The sequence below is a fragment of the Triturus cristatus genome, chromosome 5_1, assembly GCF_964204655.1.
Source record: "Triturus cristatus chromosome 5_1, aTriCri1.1, whole genome shotgun sequence".
Taxonomy (NCBI): Eukaryota; Metazoa; Chordata; class Amphibia; order Caudata; family Salamandridae; genus Triturus; species Triturus cristatus.
The window spans coordinates 483,993,312-484,010,698 of NC_140587.1; the positions used below are offsets into that span (position 1 = coordinate 483,993,312).

At 47.1% G+C, this 17,387-nt stretch overlaps 1 protein-coding gene across 1 annotated transcript in view; it reads left to right on the forward strand.

Moving 5' to 3' along the window:
* CNGB3 (cyclic nucleotide gated channel subunit beta 3) overlaps window positions 1-17,387 on the forward strand; it is a 966,824-nt gene that overhangs the window by 472,464 nt on the left and 476,973 nt on the right. The window contains exon 7 of the mRNA XM_085604101.1: window positions 14,182-14,390. Within this exon, the coding sequence (XP_085460227.1) occupies window positions 14,182-14,390 (209 nt within the window). The remainder of the gene's footprint in view (window positions 1-14,181; window positions 14,391-17,387) is intronic.

Below are 17,387 nucleotides of genomic sequence, written 5' to 3' on the forward strand. Positions count from 1 at the left end.
GGGCGCTGTTGTTTCGCCACCGGGGTTGCTCCGGACACCCCCCCGTCCCTCCTGCTGCAATCGCTGCGACTGGACTCTGTGGCCTACCGGAGGTGGCGCTGAGCCGGGACTGCGACGGGGCTGCTGGCGGAAGAGCGATACGCCGCGCTGGCCTGGCGCTACACGGACCGAGCTTTCACTACTGCTGGGGACCCCTGGTGCCTGCTCCTTGACGACTCCCCTTGCCTCCCCTCGCTGTGGCCTTGAGGCCCCCCTGCTGGTGCTTCTCTGGTGTCCCAGGTGAAAGGGCTTCTCTACGTGGGCTTGCATCCTACCGGTGCGCGAGCGGCCGGGGCCCGCGTCGGAGCACTGGCTGATTTCGCCCTTGGGGCGGTGTGGACTGTCGGAGCGCTTTCTTCCTTTGCTGCTCCTGCGGTGCTGGGCTGGGACGTCGTCTGCACCGGTCGCCTACCGGGGCTGAACCGCCCTTTGCTGGCCCCTGTTTCCGACCTGCTGGCGGCGGGGACGGCCTTGGCTGCTCTGAGGTGCGAGGCGGCCCCCCACAACGAGCCCACGATGGGCAAGCATGACGCTAAGCAGGCGAAGCTGTCGTTTACTGCCCCAGCTGCGAAGCCAGGGCTGCGGAGTGCGCCGGATGATGGAGGCGCACGGGCCCCCCCGGGGCTGGACGTGGACGCGGCCCCGCCGCCAATAGATATGCAGCAAATGATGCGGGAGATGAGGCAGGGCTTCGCCACAGTGGTGGATAAGGTGGACCGCCTTACATCCCGAATGGATGCGTACGCGCAGAAAATCGATGCCCATGAGGAGCGCCTTGCTGAGGCTGAACGGCGGATCTCGGAGAACGAAGATACGACTGCGTCCCACTCTACACAGCTCACTAAAATGGACAATGTCCTGCGCATTATAGCTGCTAAAAATGAGGAGTTGGAAGCCCGCAGCCGCCGTAATAACATCCGCGTGGTGGGTGTGCCGGAGTCCACCAACACGGGGCGCATGGAGGATTATGTGGAGAAGATTCTCATTGCCTCTATTGGCGCGGACGCCTTCTCTAAACAGTTCATCGTGGAGAGGGCTCACCGGTCACTTGGCCCGCGACCGCGTCCCGGCGCCCCACCCCGGCCCATCATCGTGCGGCTCCTAAACTACCGCGACCGAGATGCTGCGCTGCGGGCTGCGCGTGCGAACCAGAATTTGTCCTTTGAGGGAGTCAGCTTCACCGTCTTCCCAGATTTCACGCCTGTGGTGCAGGACCAGCGTCGTAAATTTGTTGATGTTAAGAAAAAGCTGAGAGCCCTCCAAATCGACTATGCACTGCTCTACCCGGCGAAGCTGCGTGTCACCCATCAAGCGAAGCAACATTTCTTCACGAATCCGCAGCAGGTGGAGGACTTTTTGAAATCTCTACGGAAAGCGCGTCGTGACCGGCCTGATGAAGAGGATGTGGCCCCAGAGAACGAACATTGACTGCCAACCTGTGGGTTAACGAGATCCCTTCCCTGCATTACTGTGCTACTTCTCTGTGCCTTTCCTGTTTGCCCGCCCCTGTGAACCACTTGATGGGCTATGTACTGACTGAGTGACGGTGGCCCGGTTGCGTGCTGGACAGGGATCGGTAATGTATGCCAGGCACCACCCTTCTCCCTCCCTCTATGACTATGGTCACGGGCAGGCATGGGTGGTTCTGTGTGCCCTCTGGATGTCCCCTGTAGGGTGTACCCCCTGGACTCTATTGACTGAGTTGCTCCTGTTGAGCTTATTGAGGGTTCTGCTGGGTGGGGGGAGGGTAGACATTTCTGGCGAGTTGGGGTTGCTTCAGTGGGTGGGGGGCGGGGTGGTGGGACGCGGGGCTTTGTGGGTATTCTTAGCTCTGTTGAGATGTGGGTCTGCTTTCGGGGCAGTAGGGTGGGCTCTGGGGTCAAGGTTCTGGGGGACTGAGTACCTCGCTTCCCCCCGTTGCTCAACACTGGAGCCTGGTGCTGGGAATCTGCTAGGGCAGGCAGCCGGGTTGGTTTCGAGACCCGGGATTGTTCTTGATGTTGTTGTTATGTTTGTTACAGCTGTGTTCAGGACGCTGCCGTCCAGGGCATCATTCCACGCTTTTGGTGCTTCTTCGCGGCGTGGTCCCCTGTGGGGGAGTGGTGATTACCCATTTGCTAAGGATGGATTCTGCCTAGGCTTGACTGGTGATGTGGACGGTGGAGCGCTTGTGGTTTGGTACGTGGTGTGTAGAGCAAATCGCGCGTGCAACGGATGGGGGATGACTGAAATAGGCCCCTTTGCCGCTGCACTTCCTACCTGTTTTGGGTCGACCTGGCTATGGGGGACACTGATCTGAATATACTCACGTGGAATGTCAGAGGCCTGGGGGACCCTAGAAAGCGAAGAAACGTCCTCTCCTACTTAGATCGCCATGCTATACACATTGCGTTCCTTCAGGAGACCCATTTCCGTGCGCAGGCTACCCCTACCTTTGCTAACAGGTGGGCGAAATACTCTGCCTTTTCGTCTTATTCCTCATATTCCCGTGGTGTTGCTATATTAGTTAAACGTACCACCCCCTTCGTGCTGGCGGGTATGAAAAGTGATGCCCAAGGCCGATACTGCCTGATGTGGGGGAGGCTGGGTCATAGAATGGTCACTCTGGCCTGTTGCTATGGTCCCAATGTAGACGACCCTGCCTCCTTCGTTGACCTCGGTGCGGATATAATAGGTGCGGGTAAGCAGCACCTCATAATGGGGGGAGACTTTAACGTCACGCTTGCCCCGGTGCTTGACAGGTCCCACCCGGCCCCGCATCATTATACACGGTCCCGGGAGATACTTCTGGACATAATAACGGAACACAGGCTGATTGACGCATGGAGACACCTCCATGCGGACGCCCACGAGGGTACTCACTTCACGGCGCAGGCGCGCTCCTGGGCCAGGCTCGATTACGTCCTCCTGACCCCACAATTTTATGCGGCGCTGATTGGAGCGCAACACCTTCCGCGTACATTCTCGGACCATGCGCCGGTGCGAGTCACACTGAGGGCGGCGGAACTAGGCCCACCTCTGGCGGCCTAGCGTCTGCAGCCCACGATACTTCTCGATGCCCTTTTTCAGGAGGAGCTGCGGGAGGAGTGCTTGGCTTTCTTTGAGCGCAACAAGGACTCTGTGCAGGACGTAGAGACTATCTGGGATGCTTTCAAAGTGACCCTGCGGGGTATTTGCATTGCCAAGGGGTCACGGGTACTGAAGAGCATTATGGCGCGCCTGCGCACCTTGGAGGATGACCTTCGGGCGCTGGAGACGTCGCTTGCGACCAACCCTGATGATGCCGGGCTGGCGAGCATTCGGGACAAAATTTCTGAGTATACCGCGGAGGCCACCCGGGAAGCTAACTTTCGAGGCAAATACTGGGTTGCCCGGAGTTACGGTGAGGGTGAGAGGCCGGGGAAAGCCCTGGCTGCAACGATGAGGCTAGCACGGCTGCCTAATACGATCATGGAGATTGTAAGGGTGGATGGCACAAGATACAGCGAGACCGCACACATCCTCAACGCATTTGTAGCCCACTATAGTGTGCTCTATGCGTCCACTAGAGTTGGAGAGCTCCAGCTGCATGATTACCTTGACGATGTGTCCCTGGGGTGGCTTAGCGATGCGCAACGGGAGTTTCTGAGGTCCCCTTTTGAGCTAGACGAGGTGAGAGAGGCCATTATGCAGATGAGGTCGGGTAAAACCGCCGGACTCGACGGGATACCCATTGAATTTTACAAAACCTATATTGACTTTATGGCCCCAGTGTTGAGAGAAGTCTACGAGGATGCATTGGAGGTGGGTCACCTCCCCCCATCGATGCGCATGGCCCTCATCACATCGCTCCTTAAACCGGGGAAGGAGGCTAGCGACTGTGACTCCTACAGGCCTCTCTCCCTCCTCAATTGTGATGTGAAAATTCTAGCCAAGCTCATCGCCAATCGAATCAATCTATTGCTCCCAACCTGATACTGCCTGACCAGGCCGGTTTTGTGCCAGGTAGGGCCACGACGCATAACTTGCGTACTTTCTTTTCAATCCTTAATTCAGTGCATGAAGATCTGCCCATGGCCGCCGTGTTCCTGGATGCCACGAAAGCCTTCGACTCCCTTGAATGGGACTACCTGTTCCAAGTTCTGGGGCGCATGGGCTTCCCGGCTGTATTCGTCTCGTGGATTAAATTATTGTATACTGCCCCTATGGCCAAAGTCTTAGTGAATGGGAGGTTATCCTCTGACTTCCCCATAACCAGGGGCACCAGGCAGGGCTGCCCCCTTTCGCCTCTCTTATTTGCTTTGGCCATGGAACCTCTGGCGGCCAAACTGCGGCAACACCATCGTGACAAAGCGCTGCGGTGCTTCCAGAGGCAGATACTTGTATCCATGTATGCCGATGATATCACCCTCTATGTACGGGAGCCGAAGGAAAATCTCAACCCGATCCTCCGCGAATTCATTCGGTTTGGCGTGATTTCCGGCATCCAGATCAACTGGAGCAAGTCTTGTTTGTTTCCCCTGACTGCCTCCACTGGAAGATTTGTGCCCGACTTCCCCCTTGCCTGGTGTGACGGGGACTTTAAGTACCTGGGCATCCGCATTGAAAAAGACAGAGAGGAACTTATGAGGGCTAACTATGGGACGGCTATGTCCCGCATTACAGATTCCATCACTCGGTGGATCACCCTGCCCCTTTCGATGGCGGGCAGGTCCTCACTGATTAAGATGGTGATCTTGCCGCAGCTACTGTGCCTTTTCTTGAATATTCCCTTCTATCCTGGTGCTTTTTTCTTTCGACAACTCCGCTCAGAGCTTACTAGACTAGTCTGGGGCGGTAAGTCACCCCGGCTCCAGTGGGACATCCTGATCAGGCCCTTTGAGCAGGGTGGTTTTGGCATTCCCAACTTTGAGCTCTACTATCAGGCAGCCCAGGCGCACTACGCTTACTACTGGATGCGGCAGCCCCGATATATGCCCCAACTAGCGGCTGAACATTGGTTGGCCCACCCCATTCCCATAGAAGGCGCGCTGTACATACCGGTGACAGGCAGAGATAAGACGCCCACGACATTGATCAGTACGGTGACTGCGTGGACCAAGCTGGCTGCCGCTTTAGAGCTAGACATGGTGTACTCGCCGCTCCTGCCTCTTGTTTATCATCCTAACATGCCCCTACTGCAGGAGGCGGGTTTCCGAAAATTGCTTCAAGCTATTCACGTGAAGACGTGGGGCGACCTGTACCACAACGGCACGTTCCGGTCCATGGAGCACATGTATGCCACCATCCAGCCTACTCCCCTCGATGTCTTCTTATACCTACGCCTGCGGCAGGGGCTGAGGGCCCTCATGCCCTGCTTCCCCCAGGAGTCCCCACATCTGGCTCCGCTGCATCGTATACTGAGCGATGACACTCCAGCTAAGCTTGTCTCCAAAATATACCGATCGGTCCACTCCTCCACGCAGGCGCCACGGTTGGCAGCCAGGGAGAGATGGGACCTAGAGCTAAGTGTCCCGTTGACGGATAAACAGTGGCAATTCTGCCTGATGCAGACGGACCGCGTATCCTCCAGTAGCCGCCTCAGGATTATCCATTATAAATACCTTCACAGGCTCTACTTCACGCCCGCCAGACTTCACAGATATCAGCTTCGCGACAATGATAATTGCGACAGATGCCGGGCTCCGGGTGCGGATTTCCTTCACCTGGCGTGGACGTGTGATGCAGTTCACCGCTATTGGTGCCGGGTGTTTGAGGCGCTCTCCAAGATGATCGATACAATATTGCGGCCCTCCCCTCTTCTGGCCCTGTTGGGTTATGTAGAGCCTATACAGGCGGCGCACCGTAAATTCATCGCGCTGGCCTTTCTGCTCGCTAAAAGGAGAGTGGCGTGTCGCTGGGGCAGAGGCAGGGCCCCAAAATTTAAGGATTGGATGAGAGATCTAGTTTACTGTCAAGATCAGATCCGCACGTACTCTGAGCTCATGCCGCCCAAGTCGCGGCCCGCTGATATATGGGCCCCATTGCAATGTTATCTCCTTGCTGGGGCGACGGCCCCGGATGGCAGTCAGGATGCTGAATGAGCTCGTACTGTAAGGTGAGGCGACTGAGGGTGCTTGCTCGAGATTGGGTCTGGGATTTGCTGGCATTGGTCACGATTGAGGCGTGGGTCTCCTCTCTGTTCTGTGGGAGGATGTGTTGCTGTGGAAAGTGTGGAGTGGGTGTTCCCCCCCCCCCCCCCCCAGAGGGGTCCATACTCCTTGCAATGATCTCTGGGATTCCGTACTTTAGCTAATGTTTTACAATGTGGTCTGTATTGCTGTCCGCGTCACCCCTGCAAAGAATGTGTCTTCGTTACATCTTGCCGGCCTTCTCTGTATCGCCCATATTGAGATGAGTGCGCAGTGGCGCTCCTTGTAACACAGCTGTATGTTTACTTTGTCTTAAAATGTCAAAATAATTTATTTATTTTTTAAAGTAAAAAAAAAAAAAACTTCTTAGAATGGAATTGATACACATGAAAAGGGAATGCAGGAGCACAAAGGAAAATATTTGAAGAGGGTAAAGCAGATTTTGTAGTGCATTGTACTCTGACCTGCTAAAAAAGGATAATGTTAGGGGAGACCAAAATGCAGTATCTTTTTAATTTGTTAATTTGTGGTTTGATGTTTCTCCTCCAAATGAAAGACTCATTCTGTGTCACATACATCTCTAAGCATTTAAAGCACTCCTTTGCAAATAACGATTCCTGAGCCCAATATAGTTCCTGTGAACCTGCATCAACCAGGAACACAACACACTTAGCACTATTGATTGTCAGTCCTGACACCTCACCAGATACGTAAAGGATCTGCAGTGATCTCAGACCGAGCTGTGTTGGGTTACGTAGAAAAATCAATAGATCCTCTGCATGCAATGACACCCTTTTCAGCGATACATGCTGCCCATTCAAAGCCTTTCATATGACCACCAGCCCTTATTGACTCTGCTAAAGAATCTATTGCTATGGTGAAGAGCAAGAGGGACAACAGGTAACCTGTCTAGTGCCCTGCTGTACAGGGAATACATCTGATATCTTACCCCCACCCTCACTCTGGCCTTTAGATCAGTGTATAGCAGTAATGTGTACCTGATGAATCCAACCATCACCTCACTCAGTTAACCCAAGGTCAATCTAGGCGGGCTGCATTGGGACCGGCTCACACTGCAGGTCTCAGTCTACAACAGCCTGCACACCACAGCTACTGGTTTCAGGTTCAGAAATGTTGCAGATGATCTAATGCCTAAAGATATTGCAGGGGTGTGACAGGGAGCTACCCTTGAGAGTATCTGTCATATTAGCTGGTCTGCCATGCCTGCCTCTATTTTTTTTATTTTTTTTATTTAATTTATTTAGAGAGTTGTATAAAGCATGAACAAAATCCAGAGCACTGTACATAGTGAAAGAAAAAATCCTTCCCATTACAACACTGATCATAACTTGAAAAAATAAATCAAAGGAAAAATATAACTATCTATAAACTGTGCCAACTCCCTTTGGGTGAGTAGACACGACTCGCAACAGTCTGGCAGTCTGTATATAGCTCATGTGTCTTTCCCTAGCCGACCATTCCTGGATCTCCTGCGACCGATTGGTCAAGTATGATCCTGAGAGTAGATTAGATGGGAAAAATCTGTTAAATATGATTGTTTTGACTTCTTTCTTGAAGGTAGAAAATAAGGGGTTTGTCCATGTTTCTGGTAGCAGCAAGTTCCAAATTCTTGTGGCTGACCCTGAGAAGGTCTAATCATAGGTTGTCTTTTTTCTAAGTCTTGGAGGTTCTAGCAGAAGGGAGCCAGCACATCTAAGTGAGAGGCTGCCTCCTGATGTCTGGAGCTTCTGTGCCAGATATATAGGTGTTTTAAGGTGGAGGTCCTTGTGGATCAAGTAGATTATTTTTAACTGGATCCTGGCATCAAAAGAGATCCAGTTTAGAGACTTGAGTAAGCGAGCGATGTGGTTGAAACCGCTCATTCTTGTAATCAATCTTGCTGCAGCATTCAGTGTTGCCTTGAGAGCTGCCATTCTTGTTTTCGGCAGGCCTGTTAAGGTAGCACTCCTGTATTCCACTTTGGAGACGATTGGGAACGGTACTGCTATCTGGAATTCTGAGGTGGTATATATGGTTTTATCCTCCTGAGGAGATTCAATTAGATAAAAGCTGTTCTTGTGTCTGCGCTGATGTACGTCTGCATGTTGAGATCATTTGTCCAATGTTATTCCAAGAGACTTCGTTGACTCAATGTTAGTAGATTTGCATTTGCCATCACTAAGGTGTGTAATCCACTCTTTGACTGGTGTTGAGCTGTGTGGTGTGGATATGAGTAGAAATTCTGTTTTTAGTGCATTCAATTTGAGATCACAGTGATAGTCAAAATTAAGTTTTCAGCAGTGTATCATTTAGTCTCAAGATTTCTTCCAGGGAAGAAATCTTTAGGTACAGCTGTGTGTTGTCTGCATAAATGTGGTGGGGTAGGTTTGCTTGTTTGAGAGTCTCTGGTAGTGGTTCCAAATAGAGGTTAAACAGAGCGGGGAATAGGGTGGATCCTTGTGATACCCCCAGTGTGACCTGGGATAGGTTTGAAAGTGAGTATCCTTTTTCCTGTTTTAATTGACTGTGATCAATTATCTTTTTATCAAGAAGAGGGAACACATGGTGCAGATAGAGGGAGGACTCAAATGTCATATCTTGGTACCACCCAGAAAGATTGGTCATGAGTGTGTTTACCTCAGTGTTATGCCCTAGGTGTAACAGGGTGTAACAGTTAGGTCCATAGGTGGGTACTGTGCTTAGTTTACCAACAAGCCTCAACGTGCACCCTACAGCCCAAAACCAGTCTAGGGTTGCTGTATTCTCATTCATAAGGGACATTGTCTGGCATCTCAGATTGGACTGTTCCTATTGGAGCAGAGTGAGGCTGATTTGCATATGAAGGATTCCTGTCTGTGGTGGCATATTGGACAAAAGAATTAGGGACTGGATTGCGTGTCCAGAGTAATTACCAGTGGCTGAGATTAATTCAAGCAATCCACCCATGACCTTTTGCTTCACATGTTAGTCTTTTGAACACTTAAAATCTTCTGCTCCCTGTAAGAAATTGGGTTATTAGTTGAGGGGATATGTACACTCCACAAATAATTGTCACAGTCCTTGGCAGAGTGAATCCTTAAAGTCACCACATTAAGCTGAGCTCAACCCCCTTGTAGTTATGGCATAGAGCAGACAGACTTAACTTACAGGCAATGTGTAAAGTGTTTATGCAGTAATAAACAGTAATAAAGTCGAAATGCAAAAAAGTAAAAGTCTTAAAATGGATTAGAAACATAGAGTCAAACTTAATAAACTAATCAACACCAAAATGACAAATCCCCAGTAAGGAGAACCAGAAACATGAATTTTTAAGCTTTAAGCAGAAATAGCTCCAAGAACCACAAAGTGCCAATGATAATCAATGGTCGCAGTAGAACGGGGCCAAGATGCAATTTGATGCTGACCGTGATTGAGTGTGTCAGATACACTAACCAGGTTCATGAAAAAAAGTGTTTACCATCAGACTTTAGTCCTCTAATTCCCAATCCAAAACAGGAGTACACGTCTAAAGCCCCCCAGGGTGCCAGAGGAGGCACTTGGAGACTCAGAGACTTGCAATCAAGGTCCAGTCCAGGCCGAGTTGCTGCTGATCAGCTGTGTAGTTAAGGAAAGGCCATTTGTTGCTTGTTGTATTACTGTAGCTTAAACAAGAGGTCACCTGTTGACCCTTAGAGTCCACTTCATTGCCCTAAGACAGAACAGGTCCAGTACTCTGGCTCTTCTCAGGTTGTAAGGTTCAGTCCTCTTCTGATCTTCCTCAAATCCAGAACTGGTTCTGAGGTGTGTGTCTGGAGATGCCACATATTTTACTGGCACAAGCTAGTGGATGACAGTGACCCCTGGGAACACCCTAACAAATGGGGATAAAGTTTCCTGACCACTATGGGCAGTTTCAAGGTTGCTAAAGTCTTCGGCCACACTAAACTTGGGCTCCCAGGGCTTGGTGTGTGTGGGCAGTGTACTATGGTAGAATAAATCAGAACTTTCAGCAACCAGACAGTGGATGCAAACACAATGTTTTGGTATTCTATTTCCTCCATTAAAGTGCACCCAATGTGATATGTAAACCCAGCAGGCCTGTCAAACAGGCTTTGAAACTGTATTGGAGCATGCCTCGTTGAGACAATAAAATAATGGACCTGCCCTAGCATCATTATTTTTTGCCTGTCACTTGGGAGCCCTCTTTGAAATGCGCCCCCACTGTCATTAGAAAAACCCCAGCTGAACTGCTGTGCTGGATCGGACACTGCAATGTCAATAAAAGGCTCACTGTGATGGAGGCTAGTGTGGCTATTGGGACAAAATCACCTCGGTATTAGCTACATCTGCTTGTGACATGGTAGGTCTCTTTGGAGGTAGTCAAGTCCATGTGCCCGGTCTACAGGCCATCCTTTAAGAGGCACAAAAACATCTCCCCATACCCAAGGCCTCTTGTTTCTATCCAGAGGGCACATTCACACACCATTCACACCTATTGGAATACTAATTATAAACTGGCATAAGAGGAGAGCAAAATGCAGTTTTAGCTTCCAGGGTCTTTAGATAGGACAAAGGTATCTTTCTAAAAGTCACCTTTCCAAAATATTTTCTACAAAATCAACTTAACCAAGGAATTGGGCTTGAAATAAATAGTTCAAAAAGTCCAGAAATTAAATTAGTAGCTGTTTTCCAGGAGGAGATAACATTTATTAAACTTAATTTTTTGTTTCCCAATGCTTTCCTTTGGCACAGTCAACCCTGCTACAGTGAAAAAAAACTTTGGGGAATTTTTCACAGAAAGGACATGTTTAACATTAAACTTTAACATGTCCTACTTCTAAATACCCTGGACCCTGCTGTATAGGCAAAAAAACCTACTTAGGGGTGACTTATTTTTTTGAGTCGTTTATATACACAATTCTTAAAATGTTTTGCAAGAAGTGTAAAACCTAACACTAGTCAAAGACTGTTTAATAGTTGAGTATCAGCACACAGCTATTTATAAAGGGGGGTATTTCTCATATTTGTAAAATCATGAAGCAGCAGCAAACAGTTCCTTAAGTAATTATATTGAGAACAAAGGAGATAAAGAGATCTCTGGCAGGGGAAGCGGGAGGGGGCAGAAATATGATCGGATGGTTTACAATTGTGAAACAGATGAAGAGAATTATAGTGGATTTATTTAAGATTTTTTTTTGTCTGAAACAGAACTTTTATGATCAGCTCATCTGTATATTTTCTGAGTAAAATTACATTTATATTCGCCAAGTACAAAATTAGTAATTGGCAGAGCCGTTTCAGTTGCAATGAACAAAGAACATAGGTGCATTATGCCTAATCCTAAAAACAATGCACTCTGAACAACAAGTCACTGCATGTTCTCACTAAAATGATGTTCTCCTTCACTTTTTGTGCAGGCCCTGTTTTTGTAGGCCTGCTCTGAAATAGGTTCAGAGCACCAGATTAGCAATGGCAGGTGTTTGACATTTCAAGCCTATCCTACTGTACAGTGACTGGAGAGGTACACAACTGCCCAGTTACATGGGCAGATGTGGGTTGTTTGGTGCAATATCATTTTTATATTCACGAGCCACAAATGTTTCTGTGATGTTGAAAGTCACAAAGCAAGCTGAAGATGTGCAGCTGTGTGCTTCATATTACCTAATACCCTGATTACATACATATTTAATGGTGCCGGTGATTAATTTGATTTTTAACATTATTAGGCCCTACTTTAAACAAATGTGTTTGGAATATTCTAACTGACACAGAACATGTGGGTGACCTTGCTCTTCCTAATATTTATATACTTTATATACTTTGACATATACTTTGATGTAGCTTACACAGCTATATCCTATATTTAGGGATATTTAAAAAGAGACAAGAAATTATACATTTATGGAAAGAAATCTTGAATATGGATAAACCAGAACATGCCTGATGCCTTTTGCGTTTATTATATTTGAATCTGACAAAGTAAGATTAATAATACATAATTACAATGCAAACCAATGTTAGAAGTTCAGAAAATACTATTAGCTTTTGTATTATGGGTAAAATCAAACAGTCTCTCCTCTTTAAATCTCAGAGGTGGCAGTTTAGCTAAACCAATCTCATTAATAATTTGACAGTTCATTTGAAAAACTCCCCACCAACAACCAGCAATATTTCGCAAAGTCCAGATCATGTTTAGAGTCGGATATGAATGGAGCTAAGGTGGCATTAGCAAAAGTTAAATGGCTTGATTTAGAGCTTGGCAGTGAGGGTACTCTTTCACAAATCCTTGATTCACTCGCCCTATTGAGAGTCAGGTGGACTGTCATCTTTCTGTTGAAAGTAACCCCGATTGTCTCCATCAAAAGAAAGCTTACTCTGACTGAGCCTGGCCATCAGAGTAAAGATGCTATGTCACCCGCCCTGGGAAGATGATCTGATGCCCTTTTTCCTGTTGCTCACTCCTGACAGTCACCAACAGAAAAATAAACATAATGAGCCCCAAACATCCAGGGGAAAAGTGCCTGATCATTATGAGTACAGTAGTTACTTGTTTTTCAAAAGCAAATCCTCTTTTTGGGAGTTGGAATTTGAAATAACTAAAAGCTTGTCAAATGGCCATCAAAACTGACTGTGGTCATCCAGCTCAAATGTTTATACATTTAGAAGAATCTGCTGTGACAGCTGGTTCTCTGAATATATAGAGTTCCCTTATGGGTCCTTTATGAACTCTAATTTTGGCAAATTATAGTTTCTCATAGTGGCGGGTGTAATATTTTCAGTCAACCTAATTGTTGACTGCCTCCCGTCAAACTTGAAATCAAGCGTATAATGGCTAACTGTACAACCAAAATGCTTAAATATATTTTACAGAGTTTACTCAGGATAAAATAGCCAGACATTGCAAGTAAAACCAGCCAAATATGAAATAGGATTTGAGATGCAAAAAAACTATTAAATGTATTTTGGAAGAAAATCTGCACATCGGCCATTAATAACTCATTAAATGACCACGATACACTGACTCTGTTCGAAAACTTTCATTCTTATAACTAAGCACCTGCTGAATTCTATAGGATTTGTTCTCTTGTTTTCAGAACTTTGCTTGCAATGTGAGAGGAGCTTTAGCAATTTGACTTATAGATTCTGCACTGATACAAATTAAGGAAGTTCTTGGAACTGTCAACAGAATCGATCAACTCTCTCATATATTTTTCCATATGCCTAAAGTTAATATTTATGCCTCCTACATTGACTGAGTATCCTACCCTTATCAAGAAAAGAAGCTATGCTTGTTGACCAAATGTTGCTGTCTGCAAAGTTACTTATCCTAAAACACTGTAAAAAAACATGAATCTGGCATGCTATGTAAAATTATCAATATTTCGCAATATAACTGCAAGTTCTGGAATGACAAACTCACCAACCATCAAAGGTGAAAAATTACTAGAACATGCCATACAATGTATGGCCATGAATCAAAATGGCTGGAGCCGATAAGAGAATCACTATCATGTAAATTTGAACATGTGGACATTATTGTGAGAATCAATGATCAACTTCAAACCCTACACGTAACATCTCCACAATCCAGGTCTGTAGATCAAAATGTAAAGGCACTAATGCGCAGCCTTTGTAGGTTCTGCAAACTGTTTATCTTTCTTATTGATCCATCGATTATACTAAAAACAAGGGTGACAACAGACTACACAGAGACCTCACGCACTGATTTTGAGGGATGTCTGTATAGGTGAGATACTTTGTATTTAGATTGGTCAAAACTACATAGTAATAGCTTTAAGGCATCACTGTGACACAACAGAGTCAGTAGATGTGGACTTGGTTAATAGACCTAGAGAAATGAATTTGTTGATATGATTGGATATAATATAATATAATATAAAATGATTGGCTGTGATATGGTTCATCTATCTGTATTCAGAATGTTTCCATGACAAATCTATGTTGTTTAATATATGGTAATGAAACAATTAATAAAATTGTCTTGATATATAATAAGAATGACTCATTCATTCTTTTCTTTGTTTCTTTCTAGATATGTCCTATGTGGTGTGGCTCTTTTTGATTTCTCTTGCCTTTAATTGGAATTGCTGGTTTATCCCACTGCGTTGTGTATTCCCAGTGCAAACGCCACAGAATTTACACTTTTGGATCACCATGGATTCCCTTTGTGATGCCTTGTATCTGCTAGATGTCATGGTCTTCCAGCCAAGACTGCAGTTCATAAAAGGTGGTGATATAATAGTAAGTCGGATTAGAGAGAGGCAACTCCTCTTCTGGTGTTGTATGGTGCAAGAGAACATATTCAAGTTCTCAATATCTGTGAATCAATCCTGCTGGTTGTGGCATTGTGTTAGTCAAATGGGAGATATTTCCGTAATAATAAATAGATTAAGACATTGATGGAGCATATATAACTGTACATTTATAACATGGTATTGGATTGCACCAGTAAATGGTAAATATTTCCTGCATAATATTTCTGACAACCTACAGAAATAAATGGCCTGTGTAATGAGTTATGTTTGCTGCAATTGTGTCATGTCTGTAACAATTGCTGCATCTCAGCGCCAGACATTTTGCGCCTCATTAGGATGGCAGTCGGACTGCCACCGACAGGCCGACATCCAGCAGAATGGTCCAACTGCTGCATTAGGAAGGTGTCAGTTGGACAGTATCGGTCAGAGGGACCGACCGACACTCCCGACGGGCTCAAGGAGCCCGCCGTTGCGTCAGTCGGATCGCAATCTCTACATTAGAGGCGGTGTCTATACAGGCACCACCATAGGGATTACGATGTCCATTCCCAACAGCCTTTCCATGGTGGTCCGACCGCTATGGAAAGGCTGTGGGAAAGGGACTTTGGGGGCCCCTAGCAGGGCACTTGTCCCCCATAGGCTTCCGCTATGAGGCCCGGGGGACACCTGTGCCAGGCATCTCATGGTGCCGGGCACACGGTGCATGGATGCTTTCCATTGCGGCTTATGCTGCGGCCCTTGCCTTCCTGTCCACTAGTTCCTCTGGGGTCAGGCTATGTGAGGACACACTGCTTCCTGTTCTGGCATGGAATTCTAACTCAAGAGTTGGGTCATATTTCCTTCCTGAAGGTTGCATTTCAGGGCTGATGTCCAGGTCCTGATAATGCTCATCCCCATGATCTTCATTATTCTGCTCCTCTCAACAACTGGTGGACCTGTGTCCAGGCCCTCAGAGATTTCTGCAGCTCCAACATTTTTGTGCCCTTCTTAATTTGTAGTTCCCTTTCCGAGCAGAACTGTTTAAGCTCACCTACTGTCTTACTTTCCAGGTTGGCCCGGCTAAAACTCCATGACTGCGGGTATGGCTTTAAACAGTTCAGTAGTCGGAATGGGGGTAGATTTGGGAAAACAAAAAGAAGCCAATCAGGAAGAATTCAAACATTTCAAATTGGTCTTAAATTATTCATGTGGGGTGGTAGCGTAATGTAAATACTGTATCGCACTGCACAAATGCAAGTCCAAATCCTCACCGCTGAACACCATTGTAAAAAAACTGGGTTCATGATGGGGGGGGGGCGGTTTGAAACCCTTCTGAAGCAGCAGCCACAATTTATTTGAGTGAAGTCACAAGCAAACCCTAAATTTACCTGTGCTCAACCCTTGGGCAGCTTGGCACAGAGCAGAACGCCTTAACTCAGAGACAATGCATAAAGTATTTGTGGAACACTTCAAACACTAACACAGTTGAAACACACCTCAAAAGGATCCAAGCACCAGTTTAAAAAAGTAGAGTAATTTTTTATAAACAAGACCAAAATTACAAACGTCTAATCAGTAGAACAGAGATATTCAACTTTGAAGATTCTCAATAAAATAGTGCTAAAAAGGACGAAGAGGCAACTGTGGATATCTGGTTGCACCGGAAGAAAACAATGTCACATGTTTAGGTCAAATGACATGTAGCATGAACTGGCTACAGGGACCCCTTTAGGCCCGCTGAACAGAGTACCTTAAATCCTGGTTTGCAGGGCATTGGAATGATCCGCGTTCAAGATGTATTGGACAGCCAAATCGATGCGTCGGTTCTGAGGTGAGGCGATGTTGCGTTGCGAGATCGTGCATGATGATAAAGGATCCCATCGAGGAAGGCTTGTGAAGAGATGTCCAGCATCAAGGATGTGTCGAGCAATGGTGGTTCAGATGGGACGATGGGCAGCGATCTGATGCAGGTCTTTGCGGCGGTAAAGGCACACACACAGCAGCAGTGATGCATCAGTTCTGCTTGAGGTTGTGCCGCACAACACAGTAAATGCGTAGGTTCAACTGGATCCACAGAGGATGGCAGAGCACTTCAGGCCCGGTTCCAACGGTCCAGGATTGGGGTGGCACCACTTGGCAGGGTAGACTCACAGATGGCAGAATCAAGGTGCTGGGTTCAAGGTTATTGGAGCGTTCTGTCCCAGAGGCTATAGTGAGGAGGCCAGTCAACAAGCCCTTGGAGTAACTTTGGGGTTCTGGGTTCAATAGCTACAGGTCCAGTCCTTCTCACCCAGGCAAGAGGGCAGCAGATCAGCACAGGAGGGCAGCATTCCTTCAAAGCAGCAGTCCAGCAGAGTGGCAGTCCTTTCAGCAGCACGGCAGTCCTTTTTCTGGTCAGAGTATCCACAGGTCCAGAAAAGTTGATATTTGAGGTCAAATATTTATACCCAGTTGTGCCTTTGAAGTGGGGGAGAAGCTTCTAGAGGTTTCCCTTTGAAGTCTCCAGGTATCCTGCCTTTTCTGTCCTAGTGCCAGATTAACTAGAGGCAGGCAGGACACAGCCTATTCAAGTGTAAGTAGGGCTGTGCCCAGCTCTGCTCAACCATCCTGCCAGTGATGGCCCACCCAGGCACACCAAGTCAAAATTGCAGTTTTAAAACTGCACCCACAGGCTTGCCTGAGACATGCTTAAAGTGTTACTTAAGTTGATAGCACAAAGGGTGCTGCAGGCCCACTGTCAGAATTTAATTTACAGGCCCTGGGTACATGTAGTACCACTTTACTAGGGACTTATAAGTAAATTAAATATGCCAAATGGGGATGAGCCAATGCTACCACATTTTAAGGAGTGAGCTCATGCACTTTAGCACTCGTTAGCAGTGGTACTATGAGCGGAGTCCTAAGGCCAGCATGAACTAGAGCAGCAAAAATGGATGAGGAAGGCAAAACATCTGGGGGAGAACCACCCTAAGGTTGATAGATCTAACACTTATTAAAGAAGTCT